General features: G+C 36.3%; 3 protein-coding genes across 3 annotated transcripts in view; 1 reads left to right on the plus strand and 2 right to left on the minus strand.

Moving 5' to 3' along the window:
- The window catches only part of LOC142342696 (phospholipid phosphatase 1-like), a 518,061-nt gene that overhangs the window by 318,216 nt on the left and 182,685 nt on the right, over positions 1–17,160 (minus strand). The gene's annotated exons all lie outside the window — the stretch shown is intronic.
- Positions 1–17,160, minus strand: part of LOC142342691 (pleckstrin homology domain-containing family H member 2-like) — a 46,825-nt gene that overhangs the window by 12,034 nt on the left and 17,631 nt on the right. Inside the window, exons 7-8 of the mRNA XM_075394184.1 lie at positions 11,627–11,794; positions 4,836–5,130 (exon numbers count right to left, since the gene is read on the minus strand). Coding sequence (XP_075250299.1) covers positions 4,836–5,130; positions 11,627–11,794 — 463 coding nt within the window. The remainder of the gene's footprint in view (positions 1–4,835; positions 5,131–11,626; positions 11,795–17,160) is intronic.
- The window catches only part of LOC142342692 (germ cell-less protein-like 1), a 295,739-nt gene that overhangs the window by 2,635 nt on the left and 275,944 nt on the right, over positions 1–17,160 (plus strand). The gene's annotated exons all lie outside the window — the stretch shown is intronic.

Consider the following 17,160-nt stretch of genomic DNA (forward strand, 5'->3'; position numbering starts at 1 on the left):
TGAGAAAATGAGGGCGGCTATTAAAAACACAACGCTCGAGATAGAGGCAACTTGCAAATCCAGTTTTTCTTCCTTCATGTTGATTAGTAGTTCGGATTTATGCCTAACGTTGAACAAAATATCGAATTCCACTGCACCTCATGATATCATTCCCACGCACGTCCTTAAAACTATCATCAATTGCTACGTCGAGTCTTTTACTGACCTCATAAATTCTATTTTTTTAACAGGTGTGTTTCCATCTTTGCTGAAGCAAGGAATAATAATTAGTCTCAATAAAAAACGACGAGAATGAAATTGAAAATTATAGACATGTTACAAATATTAGAACAAAGTCTAAAACAGTCGAAAAATGAGTTCTTCAGCAAATGGTTGATTGTTTCGACTGGAATGGATTGTGGCCGCCACTACAGTCTGCTTATCGTCAGCATCATTCAACTGAAACAGCAATAGCTCATTGCCTTGAGAGAGTGACTGAAATTTTGGCAAAAAGGAAGCTAGCACTTCTGATCTCCTGATTTGAAATCTGCATTTGATACAGTCAATTTCAATGTGTTACTCAAAATAATACAAAATGAATTTGGCTTTGATGGATCTGTTTTACGATTTTTTGAAAGTTACTTGAAAAGCCGCAATTCACGAGTCACTGTTGAGAATGAGCTCTCAGATTACTTTTACAATGAAGCTGGAGTTCCACAGGGCTCGATTTTGGGACCAGTGTTGTTCTCATTTTATTTGACCCCACTTTATGAGTTTTTAAATGCAACTGGCGTAATTTATCATTTTTATGAAGACGACAGTCAATTTATCTTTAATTAGATTACAACTTTACGTCCATAAGTTTCATTTTGAAACAAGTAATTGATGTTATGTGCAAGTTAAAGTTAGTGAATAACAGTAGCAAAACTGATCTGATTGTTTTTTGCAATCGAAATTCTAATATTCCGTCTACTGACTCCTCTAGTTTACTGGGGACTGAGTTACCATTGAGAAGCTCAATAAACTTGTTAGGTTTTTCTTTAGACTGCAAGCTGACTTTTATGAATCAGGTGAACCGCGTCTGTAGGCAGTGTTATATACAATTACGGAAATTCTATTCAATTCGAAAGTTTTTGGGCGAAAAGCAAAGGAAAGAACTTGTATCCTGTTTTGTTCTTTCTAGCCTGGATTATTGTAACGTTGTATACCATCGGTTTAAAGTTGATCGATCGATGGCCCCTATCTATATAGAGAATTTCTTTCAACGAAATACAACTTCTGCTCGACCCTCACATCAGAAACTGTTTCGAATCCCAAGATGCTCGTCAGATGCCATGAGAAAAAGTTTCAATTTTCAAGGTGCTAAAAGATGGAATGAGCTACTTGATTATATACGAAACGCAAAAACCTTTGAAGAGTTCAAAAATCTGCTGAAAACACACTTATTCTGTCAAGCTTTTTGATTATCGACAACCACTTTTGGGTCTGGTAAAAGTGGCTAAACCTCCACCTCCAACACCACCACCACCACCACCATCTTCGCCACCACCACCACCACCACCACCACCACCACCACCACCACCACCACCCTCATCCTCATCCTCATCCTCCTCACCCTCATCCTCCTCATCCTCATCCTCATCCTCATCCTCATCCTCATCCTCATCCTCATCCTCCTCATCCTCCTCATCCTCCTCATCCTCATCCTCATCCTCATCCTCATCCTCATCCTCATCCTCATCCTCATCCTCATCCTCATCCTCATCCTCATCCTCATCCTCATCCTCATCCTCATCCTCATCCTCATCCTCATCCTCATCCTCATCATCATCATCATCATCATCATCATCATCATCATCATCATCATCATCATCATCATCATCATCATCATCATCATCATCATCATCATCATCATCATCATCATCATCATCATCATCATCATCATCATCATCATCATCATCATCATCATCATCATCATCATCATCATCATCATCATCATCATCATCATCATCATCATCATCATCATCGTCATCATCATCATCATCATCATCATCATCATCATCATCATCATCATCATCATCATAATCATCATCATCATCATCATCAAAAAATAAAGAAGTGAAGCAAGAAAAGTCACCCGAGAAGTGAAATCGAAAGAATATTCTAGAACAAAACGTTCAAGCAAAAAACGGTTCGCGAGCAATCAAACAGATAAATAAAGGTTAACCCTATCAGGAAGACTCGTGTGAGCAAAACTGACATGATCACTTAAAAAAATACTGAACATCAGAAGTAAGTTAGCACTCCCTAGTTAAGTAAAAACTCAATTTTCTATCTTTTTACTGTAACAACTTTCTTTTTTACTGAAACAACTTTCCTTTTACAGAGAAGCTTGGATGGAGTTCATAAACTTTACATTGTGGTTTCGCGTTAGTTACCATTTATCGTAGCTTGCTCCAGCTTACGGAGGCTAGCGTTACTGGTTAAAAATGGGACATGTCCAAAACTCTAAAACTGTCCCTGTGAAACACTTCATTAACTTTCAGCAGTTTCGCTGATCCGTACACTCAGGTTAAAAGACAAACAAAAATGCACAGGAACCGAAAATCATTCAAAAACCTTGATTTAATAAGCGCTTGATAAAACACAACTTTTTGCTCACACTTTCTAAGATTTTAGGCAGTCAATGGAGATGACATCTCATTACTCTATACTCACTGCATCAACATATATATCACATTGCGGCTAACAATATTCACCAAATATTTATTCATTTGGATCCAAAAATGAAAAATAGCAACTTCGGAAAATAAATTTCCTACAAAAATTGAGATACAAAACTATAAAGTCTGATCTAAACTATCGTATTTCACTGTTATAATATTAGAGATTAATTTACACGGTTCTGCTCTATCGAATATTAGGCGGCTTGTTAATCTGAGAGTCCTCTTAAAAGACGCATGAAATTGTTAATTGTATCAACATGAATTAGCATGCCCTCGTACGGCTGCGAAGACTTTTATGAACTTGTTTCTCAAACATAACCCACATTCTTTACTTTCCCTACAAACTTCAGTGCCCAAAAGAAGGACAAACTAACGGCGTGGGTCTCTGTATTTGCTGGGGGAGAAACTAAACAAGTGTTACAGGGGAGAAAGTGGAGCCTTGCTTCAGCAAGAATTGACAAAAAGTGTGAAATTATTGAACAAATAGTTTCGGGGGCAGTGTCGCGTTGGTCTTGAAGTGAGACCTACATACTGTTCAGAAATACGTGTGAACATAGTTTAGCAATTAGCTTGAGGCTTTTAAATGAACCTCAAACAAACCAAATACAACTGATCACTTGAAAGAATATGCATTTTGCTCATGTCCCAAAACACAGTAGTCTTTTAAAAGATTTTGAATTCTTTCTTGGCGTTTTTGATCAGCTTGCAAACATATCACTATTCAAATTGTCTTATATTTTAAAACGCTGCAGAAACGCAACCTTTAGGTTTCGTATGAACATTAACCGTATTAATATTTCTAAAACTTCCTATTTACTTCTAAATATTTTTGCAACGGAAACAATATACAAGCTCTATAACGCTTTCCAACAACTGCCCCGACTAAAGGATTCCACATTTTAGGCAAAAGATGAATACCTGAGTTTCATAACATAGCCGGCAGATTGCCGGAATAGCTGCGAAATAGACTTGCGTGCCGTAAAATACAGATGGGAAAAGATACAGAAGTGAGTTGATAATAGTTATCGCCGCCGCCTATAAAACTTACAAGTTTATTTCAAAGGAGGTTGTTTTTGGGTGCAAAAACAGTTTCCCTGACGCGTCTCGAACCGGCGCTCTCCGGATTAACAGCCAGTCGCCTTAACCACTCGGCTGTCGGACCATACAATCTGTTTTCTTACAATCAAATTTGTTTTAGGAACAGATTCTGTTTCTGAATAACCGCAATTTAGGTCACGCAGAAAGCGTGAAATCAAGCGCGAAAAAGCCATTTAAGCAGTGACGAGACAGAATGTTCTAGAACAAATGTAAAACGAAAATGAAGCGTCAGACGACGAAACAAAAAAACATAGCAGGACAAGTCCTGACGTACAATTCAAAGAATTTTCATTGACTAAACAGAAAAACCAGACCTAGAATGGACTAAGAGTGAATTGAGAAAACAATTTTTAAAAAAATCTGATAAAAAAATAAGAAAAAAAAACAGAAAATCGATGTGAAAATGCCGCATGTGAACAAAAAAACCACTAACGAGAAATGAAAATTTAATTCACACTAAAAATTAGGCCTAGAATGAGCTTTGAATGGATTGGGAAAACCATTTAGAAAAAAATCCGATCCAAAAAATCAAAAAAACAGTAAAAATCAGAGTGAAATTGCCGCATGTGAACAAAAAACCACTACCGAGAAACCGAATTTTTGTTCAAACACCATTTTCTCTCTCTACTTTAAAATTAGAGCGAAAAAAATTCACGCCGCAAAACCACTCGCTTTTTCGCTCCATTTCCTGTTTCGGCGTGACCAAAATCACTACTCCAATTTGACTTCAAAAATCATGAAAATGTGTGAACAGATCTTAAAAAAAAGACAGCGCCCCAATACAATTCAAATTCTTTGAATTGTAAAAAAACCAAGAGCACCGCAATATAGCTACGCTCAGCTTACAGCTTCGCAGCTATAAAAAAGATAGATTTCCAATTTCGCTTCGAACTCCTAGGTTTATCAAAATGGACTGCTTTTATCCATTCTGTTTTGTACAACAGAATTATTGATGCGCTTAATGAGGCGAAATAATTTTGCTTAATATAGTTAAGAAGTAGAGTAGATAGAGGTACCTATAAAAATACGTACCCTTAAGGGGTCGCTGGAGCAAAGCTTTGTTTATCTCACAAACCCACTGATCACAGCTCTTGCTGTTCTCACTGCAAACAACAGCTCCGAAATCGTCATGAAACGTCAGCCTGAACAGCCGCCCGTTGCCTTGTAGAAGTGAAGAGACGCTTTTGATATTTTCGAGACCCAAGGCTATATTTCTGTTGTTCGCACCCAGCACAGTTAAACTCGACCTCGTCAGGGTCGATTTAGGAAAGGAGTCTTGACTGGCCATTGAGGCGTAGCTGTTCTTGTTCATATCTTCTGTCACAATCTATCAGAACATAGAAAGACATTAAGAGGAAAATATTGCTTTTCAAGAATTTTCGAATATGACAAATTAATAATGGAGTGTAGATTTTACCCATTTACGCACAAACCGAGCAAAAATCAGTTTCTTAGGTATAAAAAGACTAGGAACTTTGTCCTACTAGACAAAAACACTCTAAAAAATTATCTGCATTGTTGATATTGAACATTAACTAAAATTAATTGTTCTAAAAAGACCAAAATGAAGCCTTCAATCCTATATACAATTTTTCAAATCTTCTGTCACAATCTATCAGAACATAGAAATAGACATTAAGAGGAAAATATTGCTTTTCAAGAATTTTCGAATATGACAAATTAATAATGGAGTGTAGATTTTACCCATTTACGCACAAACCGAGCAAAAATCAACTTCTTAGATATAAAAAGACTAGGAACTTTGTCCTACTAGACAAAAACACTCTAAAAAATTATCTGCATTGTTGATATTGAACATTAACTAAAATTAATTGTTCTAAAAAGACCAAAATGAAGCCTTCAATCCTATATACAATTTTTCAAAACACAGCTCATTGTAGACCAAGACCACCGAAACAATTAAACACGTGCAATTAATGCACAGACTATCAGATTTTGAGGCAAAACAGTAAAATTATTGTAAAATAGGCTCAATAGATTTGTGGCCATGCAACAATTAACAAACCGCAAGCTTCAAAACGTTGAACGGTTTTATCAGAAAAAGCGAAAATGGATGGATACGTTATGTCAAGACAAATTGATCAATTAACCTGCAAGATAACTCGAGTGAAAGCTTGGAAACATTCGAGCTGTTGCACTGGCCTTCAACTAGAATTCGTACTCTGAAATTGACCGAAATCCCAACAAAATAAGTTAATAAGTTGAACCGAAACAACACCGACCAATTTATTAAAAGAACATCGCAATCTTACGAAGAGCACAGCAACTAAACTGAAAAATGGCATCAAGAAAATTGATTGAGTGACAATCCGTGAACGGGCTTGCTCTTTTTGCCAATAATTTGGAAACTAGAAACAGTTAACCAAAAAAGTAACCGGTTTATGTAAAGCCGGTTGCTCCCGAAAAACAAGCAGTGACTCAATTTTACTGAAACCAGATTCAGCAGGGACAATCTTGCTTAGTAAAGGGCTTCGAATGATTGTTATTGTTGCGACCCCACTTTTAGTGGGGGGGGGAAACTATATACTCAACTGGTTTTTTTTTTGTTCAGACAATTTTGGCCGATCGATATAATCATCGTAGAGAGTTGTGCGTGGCATCATTAAAAAGCCCGTCCAGCTTAGAATATGGAATTAAAAAGATTTTTTAAATTTTCGTTCTTTACAGGGAGTCATCGAGCTTTAAGCTTTTCAGAAAAGTAGAGTGAATTCCGCTGTTTTTATTCACATTTTCCGTTATTTTTGATCAAACTTTTGTTAATTTTGCTATAATATTTTGAAATTGTTAACGGTAGTGTTATTGATTTTATCTTAAAAGATAAAGGAGGTTGCTGAATAGTTCGATTTGAGCTTTTTGGCTAAAATTTATGCTAAAGGTTTCAAAAATCAGACTGTCAAAAATGGGACCAAATATGCTTTTTTTGGCCCACATTCACTAAATTTGCTGGAAGTAGACACATTGAAACTGCACCAATATTCATCGCACGCATGAAGAGAGAGCTAGTTGCACTCCCGCGTGTTTTAAGAGTCTTCATAAATCAATATTTTGCCAGATTTTTGCAAATTTAGTCTCGATAATTAAACGAAATGCATTATTTATTTTTGATATGGTGAAAAATTTTTTGTTTGAAAATTGATTTATTTCGCAACCATTTAAAAAATTGAGTGTCCTCCTAGCCGCACACAGCAATAACAGAGCTGATATTGATCTCACTATGGATCCATACGGTAAAAAAAAGTTTTAGATTTTAATGGAGAGCGGCCTTTTTAAAAAATATATTTCCGCATATAGTTCCTTATGCATATTGCTGACAAGAATTTCAAATCATTTCTTCTTAACTGACAGATACTAATTACAAAAATACCAAACGACCATATTTTACTGTCACAAAGTAAGCTCGTGTTTTTATAGCTCTCACCAACTGCTTTCGTAAAATTTTATTGATTTCCTTTGTTTTGCATTCATTTTTTAATACTTTTTGTAGTCCAATGACTTAGTCACCCCAATCCGTGATCCGCATGGCTTCCCATGAGATATATACGAAACAGACAATTCTTTTAGTTGTTATCTAATGTCTCTCAGGACTTTGAAATCATTTGAGTTAAGAAAATGTAGGCGAATTTTTGAACTTTGCCACTATTTTTCTCTTATTTCTCTCAGCTTTGGCCTAGTCTCAGTAATTCCAAGCAAAAACACACTTCCTGTTAGCCAAAAAATTAATGTCTGTGATGGTTTTATATTTAACTAATGGATTCTTGGTTTTGACACGAGTTTTCAATTTTTTTAAGCATAATTGCAGTTTTTTTAGTTATTTTGTTAGGTTGTCGATTTATCACATTATTGACAGGCCCTGTTGAAGATAAGCTTAGTTCACATGATTAACCATCTTAGCAAAAGGCATATCTGAATATTTTAATTGTTTTTATGGAATAGTTTGCACTTTTGGGCAGAGACACTGTTCTGTCGCAAAATTAGTTATTTTTTTGCGCATGTTTGTCTCTCTTTTGGTTATTGTACGACAAACACCTGATAATGATAAATCTCAATTGCTTCCCCAGGACGTATAACAGGTATTTAAACATTTCAGTATATAGCTATTTCTTTTAGTGACTTTCAAACCAACTTTTTTTTAAAAAAAAAAGATTTTTTCAACTGTTTCTTTTCTGCTTTGATTTTCGTCACCATGTAACTCAATCTCACTTATAAAGTTTGAATTTTTTTGTTGATTCAAGCATTTTTTTGGTTAGTTATATGTTTTGACCGATCGCTTGGACCATTTAGTGTCATAAAACATAACCGACTAAACGTCGGAAGAATTGCTCTCGAACGACTAGTGGGAGCTCTAATGAATTGCAGCCTGCTTCAGTCGGTGGCGGGGGGGGGGGGGGGGGGGGGGGAGGGGGGAGGGGGAGCCTATATGGGACTAAGAAGTTCACTAGTAGGCTTCAAATAACCACACTAGAGGTTAACATATATCACTATTAAGATTTAAACTTAAAAAAATGGCACCAGTTTCGGCGCACTTTTCATTTGACTTTTAGTATTAAAGTGCCGCCAATTGAGTTCAGCTGCCTAAAATTGTGATTGAGAGAGAATTTTAGATCACGCGAAACGCAAAAAGTCAAGGGCGTAAAAGTCACTCGAAAAGTCAAAATTGTCAAGCAAAAATTTTGCATAAAAAAGACACGTTTACAACAATTGCTATGAACTTCGTTCAAGAGCAATTGAAAAGTTTCAATATTTCTTTACTGTTAACATTTTGGGTTTTTTGTTGTCATTTTAAGTAGTCCTTTATATGAAAAGCCCCATTAATAATCAGATGAGAATCAACTGATGATTTACAGCTCTTGCTGATAACATCATATAGTTGTGATGCCTTGAACACTGTGGCGTAAAATTGCTTGTTAAGTTTTTTGGCTTCTGCTTGTTTTTGTTATTTTGTTGTCTCGTGACTTAAACTCATTAATGACAGGCTCAATTGGCTTTCTGAGCTGTTGCATCTTAATTGCTCTCTTTATGTTGTAATCTTATTTCTGTTATGACATTTGAAAAATATTTGCATTTTTGAGCTTCCCCATTTTTTATTAGCTTGATTTATGAGCTTCATATTTGGATTTCTTGAGAATTTGTTTTCAAAAACGTATTTAGATTTATGATCTTTGTGAGCTTCTTTTTTAAATTGTTGTTTGGTCGATTTGTAGCTTAGTCTCTATAAGGACAGGTCGCAACCCGTTTCTAGTGAGCTATAAATTAAATAATAACGGTTTAACTTTCAACCATTGTTTCTCGGCTTTGTTACTACTGTTACTACAAAATTTTATAACATAAGATTTTTATATATTTGTACATTTTAAGTCTTTTGTTTTCTTTTAAAGTTATATTGCTAATGGTAGGTCTCATTGGCTTTGAAATATTTCCCAATTGCACATTTTGATTGCTCTTAGTGACAAGTTTGTTTCAACGGTTTCACTGCCATTTAGTGCAAAGTTTTGTTTTGCCAGTATTTGTCCTTCTTTTTGTAGTCGTACGACATACACTGGATAATGACAGGTCTCAACTGGTTCCTATGGGGATATAAATGTAGTTTTTAGTGATTTCACTATCTAATGATAATTCATTTTTGAAATCAATTGTTTTCAAAAAAAGAAAGATATTTCTGAACTTCGCATATTTTGCTCTGTTTGTCGACTTATTACCCAGTTGCATTGAGAACAGGTCCCACATCTTTTCTATTGAAGTATAGGTTATTTTGTTTTGTTTAGGTTTTATCTGATGCAAGGTTGATTTTATAATTTTTTTAGAAAATATGGACATCAAGTTTTGGTCGTAATTAATGTTTGATATTTAATTTTTATTATAGTCTTTTCCAGTGGTCCTATTAACAACAAGTTTTATCGGCCCCTCTAGCGTTGCCTTATTGTATTCCATTATGGTTTATTGAGCGATATGTATGTTTTTGAAATTTTTCTACCTGTTCATCATTTGGTAGCCAATTAAGTCAAGAACGTGGATGAGCGAGGTCGGAACATAATGAGCGTACGCACATTACCGAGCCTCCTTGTTATCATAAAAACTTATTCACATTTTTTATATACCACTAGAATGATGTTAAAAAAAGGAAACTAACCATGTTCCACTTGCAATTGACTTTTTAGTAGTGAAAAGCAGCCAATTTAGTTCAGCTGCTGGAAACTCTGAGTAAGAGCAATTTAGATTACGCAAAAACTGAGAAGGAGTGGTAGTGAGGTGGTTCGGGGGTGGAAAATAGCTGCCCTTGACCACTTTGACTTCAATTAGGACTGAAGCAGAAAAAGAGCAACATACAAAGCAAAGTTTCTTCAGAGTGACAAAAAATTTAAGTATTTATTATACTACTGCTTTTCAATTACACTACTGCTTATCTCATACTACTCTCTATATTATACAATAAAAAACGAGAATGGAAAGCAATAGGCTAATCTGCTCAATTCACAAGCGTACCTAATTTTTGCGGCGGATTTCATTTCTGATATGTCATTAGATCGGATAGTACTTATGAGTTAATTGACATTAGCATAGCACAGTTGCGCTCGCATTGTTTTATTAACGAACACGAAAATCACTCAAATCTAATAATTGACCGAGGGGCGGGGGGTCAGATTAATGGATTAAGAACCACCCTTCACAACTTGAGATTGTCTCCTCAAAACTTTTGGTAAATCGCTAAGCGGTAAGGTCCCTTGTCATGTGACCTTGCCTAGCGCCACTAACTTGAAGAGAAATGCCTAATACAAGAGGACGTTGCCATTTATTCTTATTTTTTAGAAAAAAACTCCATAAAACCCAAAGAATCAATTAAAAAATTTCAAAAACTGAAAACAGAAATATATGGGCCTATTCTGCTCTTAAAACGCATTAATAGGCTCTTAAAACCTTTGTGGTATCAACTTCGGAGAGCTACATATTGATGCAGCATTGATCAAAAACTATTTCTACAAAAACCAACTTACAAGGGAAAAAATTGAGCCGAATTGACAAAAACGGCCAAAAACGGTTATCTATCTGCGCCATTCTCTCAAAAAAACTTTTCGAAGTCGAAAATTCATTCACTGAATGCAACGGATAATCAGAAAACTTCCCTCGCTCAGAATAAAGTAGTTCATATAAAAATTTTACTCACATTCGCTTTTAGATCAAAACGCCATTTAAATAAAACATTGCCGGAAAATAGCCGCCATTGACACGCTAGACGCACATCGGGATTGAAACAATGAAAGAAGAGATAGAAATTGACTAAATTTCAAAAATTGTTCTAATTCAGTGTGCAGTTTTGGTTAGATTCGAAGCCTATACTTACCTCAACTTCTAAACTGAAGTGTATTAAGCATTCAGTTGAAACAGTGAGTGAGGTAAGTCAGAAGTCAAACGCGAAAATCGTGACTTATGTAAACCGAAAAACGTGATCAAAAGGTAAACCGAATTAAACAAGGAAAGCGCCTAAGTAATAGCCGATGAACTTCCGGTTTCTTTGCTCGCTCGCTCACTTATAAAAAAAAACAGAACCATAACGCCTCTTCGAGTCGTAAAAAACTCAAGAAAGCCGATACTCCTCTTCGTTTCGTAAAAAGCCCGATAGTAAACAACCAATACTCCTCTTTTAGTCATAAAAACCAGAGAAGGCCAATAATAGCCTCAGCTATCGCTTTGCGGCTATTAACAAATGACTACAAAAAAGCTGTAGAAAGAGCAGCAAAAACAAGCAGTTTCCTAGCTTGCATGATCCTTTGAGGAAATAAGCAGCTCATACCATGATCTAGTCAAACCTGTAAATATCCACTTAGTAGCTCAGCATTTGCGGCTGATGTCAGCTGATTGTCAAGAGAATTCATGGTGCTGGACTTGGAGAGAATCATGTCCAGATCTGACTCCTTAATGTAGTCTCGGTTCTCAATGTCCTCCGGGATCGCATCTGGGGGAATACAGTAGTCAGCCTGAAAACAAAACACGATCATTATTCCCACTTCAGGCTTAAATTCCTCACTGAAAGCTGAAGGTTTCCAGATTGTTGAGATTTAGCAATGGGTTCACAGCGTTATTTTAGGATGAAAACAATTTTGAAGCGTTGTTACATTTCAATAATTGATACGTTCTTAAATTCACTTTTGCGGTTATAATTTTTGCCCTTTTACTAGGACCATCAGGACCTATTGATCACCTATAGAGTTAAAATGATTTCTCGGAGTCAAAGTTTGTTGAAATAAGCTGATCTATAAATGGTATCAAAATCTTCGTATGCCGACTATTTTCGGATTTTTGTGAAATGGGTTCAGGGTATTATTTTTAGGACTAAAACAGCTCCGAGGCGTAAAAAAGAAAGTTAGTTTCTCCTTGTATGTAGAAATGCAGAAACATTATTGCTGAATTACCAAGAAATGTTAGCAAGTAGTCGGTGGGGGCGGGTAGACTGGGCTATTGAGACACTCAATAGAACACACCCAGATCCTCTAATCGCAAACTGATAAACTTGAGAAAATCAATTTTTTCTCAAAAACTAAAATTAGGTGCCCTGGTTTAATTCAAAGGGGTAAAAATGAAGCCCTATTCAGTGTAGCATTACCGCTCGTCATTACTGATGGTGCTCGAAGTGTCTTTAGTGAAATTTCTCAATTTAATCATCTTCTGGTACTTGACACTTCATCGCTAGAGTTGCAACTATTAGTCATAACGACACAGGAGCTATTCGTCACCTATCAAGAAGTCGAAGCATTTTCATGAAGCGTACTTATACATTGAAAATTTAAGCTTATATAAATTATAATAAGACGAAATGGTAGCAAAGATGGTTCTATTTCACGGTACAGCGATCTAAAATAAGCTAACTTCATTTACTAAAATCCTACCCACGAAGGAGATTTCAAAACCTTCAATCTTTGGCTGAATTCTTGAAAATTAGAGCTTCAATTTAAGCTTTTAAGATACCAAACATTTTGGCGGTGATCAGCCAATGTAGGCAACGTAAATGGAATTATTAAACACGTTGGTCTTATTGGGACGCAACCAGCTAGAAACACCTTTCGAGACTGTCTACCAAAAGTTACCTAATTAGGGAATGCAATGCAGCTTCGCACAAAGTTGATTGCATTCTGTTTTCTATAATTTGAGCATTACCTGGTCGACTTTACTATATAAGCACAGCTGATCCACTTTTCTAGCCCCTCGTCTTTTTTTGCTTCTTCGATAATTTCTGTTTTGGGTTATTATATCAACTAAGTTTATGAGATTTATGCAACAAACACGCACTCAAATTTCGAGCGTCCAGAAAGCCCCGAAATGGTCTCGAAAGCCCCCCATTTTTCCTAGACTGGAAGATAAGCCATTCCTCTACTATGAACGAATGCGGTATGCTAGCAATTATGAGAGGTATAATTTAATTAGTGAAACATGAAAACAGCTGATTGTTAGCCGTGTTAAGAGCATTACCAAAGCCATCTAGAAAATATTCAAAAATATTGAAAGCATTATTAATCGGTAATGCATGATCACCTCTGTGTTTCACTACAGTCAATAAAGCATAGATTACAGTTTAAGTCCATCACCAGGCATCAAATGGTAGAACCAATTCAGCTATTATTCATTTAAGGTGTTTGCTGTGTTAATTGTTTGCAGTCAGGGAGAGAAAGCGAATAATAAAAGTGATTGATAACTTACATCTGAAGCCTGTCACAGAGTGCAAATGATGTGAACATGCATATCGTGAGAAATAATAACCAAATATTGACAAAGTGTGTATTGTGAGACATAACCTAATATCTTCAAGGAGCAACCAGCACATGTAACAATGCCTTCACTTTCCCGACGAGCAAAATTGACTAATTAAACAATCAACAAAGTTGGGGGGGGGGGGGGCGAGAAGTGGGAAGAAGGGAGAGGGGGTTGGGGGGGGGGGGGGGGGTGGTCAAAGTCACAAGAGCCGCAGGTCATGAATTTATGTCTCTTACACTGCTTCTCGGTGGATCTCATACTTAAGAGTCTAGTAAGCCAAAAGGATCTCAGAGAACTTAACGCCCTCCGGGCGTTACCTGTTCATCCCGTTTTTGCGAACGAAAAGTCTTTAAATTATAGCTCAAATATCAGTTCTTTCTTCGTTTTAGCCCAAGAGTTAGATAAGCCATAAGTTTTAGCAATCTTAAAAACTGGAGCTTGGCAGCTCAAAATCTATATTGTAAAATTGGTGATGGGAACCAATCAATTCTTCAAGAACAAAACTTCAATAAATCATTCCTTACATCAAAGCCAAAAACTTCCAGCATTCACAGTAATTTTAAGCAAAAAAATCTAAATCTTTCTGACTAAATTGCTTGGCAAAACTTTTTACATATTTGTCCGAAGTTTCACCTTCTAGATTTGAAGTTGTCTGCTTACTTTGTTTCCGCTCGTGCCAAAAAAATGTCTTCGCTCAAGTGAGAACTCATCGCGGAAGATTCCAAGTCCCACACATAAAAGCAACTGCAAAGGCATATCACCAAATATCCTTTTTCGAGTTAACGTTTGATGAATAAAGTAACGTTGTCCAAACTGCACCGTGAAATTACACTTACAATACGCATGATTTTTTTGTAACTAAACACAGCACAAAAACATTTTCTGAATAAGAGTCATATACAGGAAATTGTCCAGACAAAAACCTTGCGCACAAATATTAAAAATATCCACCAATTGATTGAAAAATTCATGTGCAAAACTAGTTTCTAAACCAGAATCATCTAAAATTTAAGATGAGGTTGCCGTAAAACAGCTGAGATAAACTCACTACAATTACAATATGAAAGAAGACTACCGCTAGACGAATTGCTTTCAAGATCATAAGACTATTAAGAATCTATTAAGGAACCCAAGTTTGCTGATAACAATACCAACTAATTATTCTTATTATTAGTTTCAAAAAAGTACACAAAAACGTGAGTATCAAGCTGCTACATACTTAAGTTAAACGACTAACTGCTCACGAATTGACAAGCGAGGGTTTGGCTTTGGCTCCAGCTAGCTTAGGGAAGTCAAATTCACTTGACAAGAAGGGGCAGAAAAGAGATGATGGGAGGTAGCCAAATGGGAGGTAGCAAGCCTAACAAAATTTCAATATTGACCTTCAGGCCATGGACTTTTTTCATATTAACACTGCTAACTATAGATGGATTTTATGAACACCTGCAGTTTAAAGACACTTTGAGCAGAGAATAAAACCAGCCTAGAAAAGAATCTTGAAAATTTCGAAAAAGTGGAAAATAGGCAATGCAAATCCATTTTTTGTTTGACGTAAAATAGCGCAAAAACCGCCATCGTAAAAAAAAACTAAAACAGACAAGGACCGAAAAAGCAAAAACGGTCAGATGCAAACTTGCATAAAAACACACCAAACTACAATTGCTTCAAAATTCGTTCGAGAGCGATATAAAAAACATCGACTAAAGTCGCGCGAATTGATCTCAAACGACCGGCGAGCTGTTGGCTTCGGCAGTACCCAGCTGGGGCTTAGAGATGCAAACATAAGTGGGTGACCGATGTGTGTGTGTGTGTGTGTGTGTGTGTGTGTGTGTGTGTGTGTGTGTGTGTGTGTGCGTGAGGGGGAGGGGGTACTTTTGATGAAAAAAGTTGTTCACAATGCACCATGAAATTTGAAGTACAAAACTGATGATTTCCTTTTTGAAATTAAACACACCACAAAAATATTTTCTGAATAAGATTCATATACAGGAAATTGTCCAGACAATAACCTTAAGGACAAACAAACATCAATACCAATTGCGCGGAAAATTCATTGGCGAAACTAGTTTCTAAACCAGAATCATCTAAAAATTACGAAGAGGTTGTGGTAAAACAGCTGAGATTAGCTCACTACAATTACAATATGAAAACATAACAAACTAAACGTCGGAAGAACTGCTCTCGAACGACTAGTGGGAGCTCTAATCAATTGAAGCCTGCTTCAGTCGATGGGCGAGGGAGGGAGAGAGGGGGAGCCTAAATGGTACGAAGTTCAATAGTGGGCTTCAAATAACAACATTAGAGAATAATATATACGGTTATAAGATTTAAAGTGAAAAATGGCACCAGTTTGGGAGCACTTTTCACTTGACTTTTAGTATTGAATTGCCGCCAATTGAGTTCAGCTGCTTGAATATGTGATTGAGAGAGAACTTTAGATCACGCGAAACGCAAAAAGTCAAGAGCGTAAAAGTCACTCGAAAAGTCAAAATTGTCAAGCAAAAATTTTGCGTAAAAAGACACGTTCACAATAATTGCAAAGAACTTCGTTCAAGAGCAATTAAAAAGACTACAAATCGACGAACTGCTTTAAATACCATAAAAATATATTAACTAATAACTACTAAAGAACCCAAGTTATTAAAAAAAAAACAGAAAATCCGACTGATGTCGGCCGAAAGGCTCTCAAACTGTCAAGCAAAAAATGTTGCATAAAAAGACACGTTAAATGCTTCAAATTCAGTTTGAGGGCCATTAGTAAATTTAGTAAAACAAGACAGCGGTCTAAAATAGCTAAAATAGCCTAAAATAGGATTTATACTGAAAACAAACGGATTAACGCCTGCCAAATTGCTTTCAAACGACAGCCACGAAATTTAATGCAGTGCCAGTAGCTTACATGAATTTTTCTTTATGGGTTCAGAAAAGTGCGACTCAGGAGGGATTTGAACCCCCGACGACTGGAGTTCTCGGCACAGGCAAAAATTTTCAATAGAAATTATTTTACTATAAATTTTATTTTAGCAACAAACTTCCTTACAGTAGATTTTATTTTAGCAATAGAAATTATCCGGGAGTGAGAGCTATAGATATCACTCGAAAATGAAGACAAGCGTGAAAAGGTCAGTAGAGACGTCAAAGAGAGACGTCACTAGATCAAAAGCGCGAAATCGGTTAAGCAAACAATTTGCATAAAAGACACGTTTACAATAATTGCCTCTAACTTCGTTCGAGAGCAATTAAGAATCACACCAAATGTCGCAGTTTTCAATTGACTTTCAGTAGTAAACTGCCACCAATTGAGTTCAGCTACTTGAAAACATGGGGAGCTCTAATCAATTGAAGCCTGCTTCAGTCGATGGGGGAGGGAGGGAGAGAGGGGGAGCCTAAATGGTACGAAGTTCGATAGTGGGCTTCAAATAACAACATTAGAGATTAATATATACGGTTATAAGCTTTAAAGTGAAAAATGGCACCAGTTTCGGAGCACTTTTCACTTGACTTTTAGTATTAAATTTCCGCCAATTGAGTTCAGCTGCTTGAAATTGTGATTGAGAGAGAATTTTAGATCACGCGAAACGCAAAAAAGTCAAGA

The sequence above is a fragment of the Convolutriloba macropyga genome, chromosome 7 (assembly GCF_964194025.1).
Source record: "Convolutriloba macropyga chromosome 7, txConMacr16.3, whole genome shotgun sequence".
NCBI classification, from domain to species: Eukaryota; Metazoa; Xenacoelomorpha; order Acoela; family Convolutidae; genus Convolutriloba; species Convolutriloba macropyga.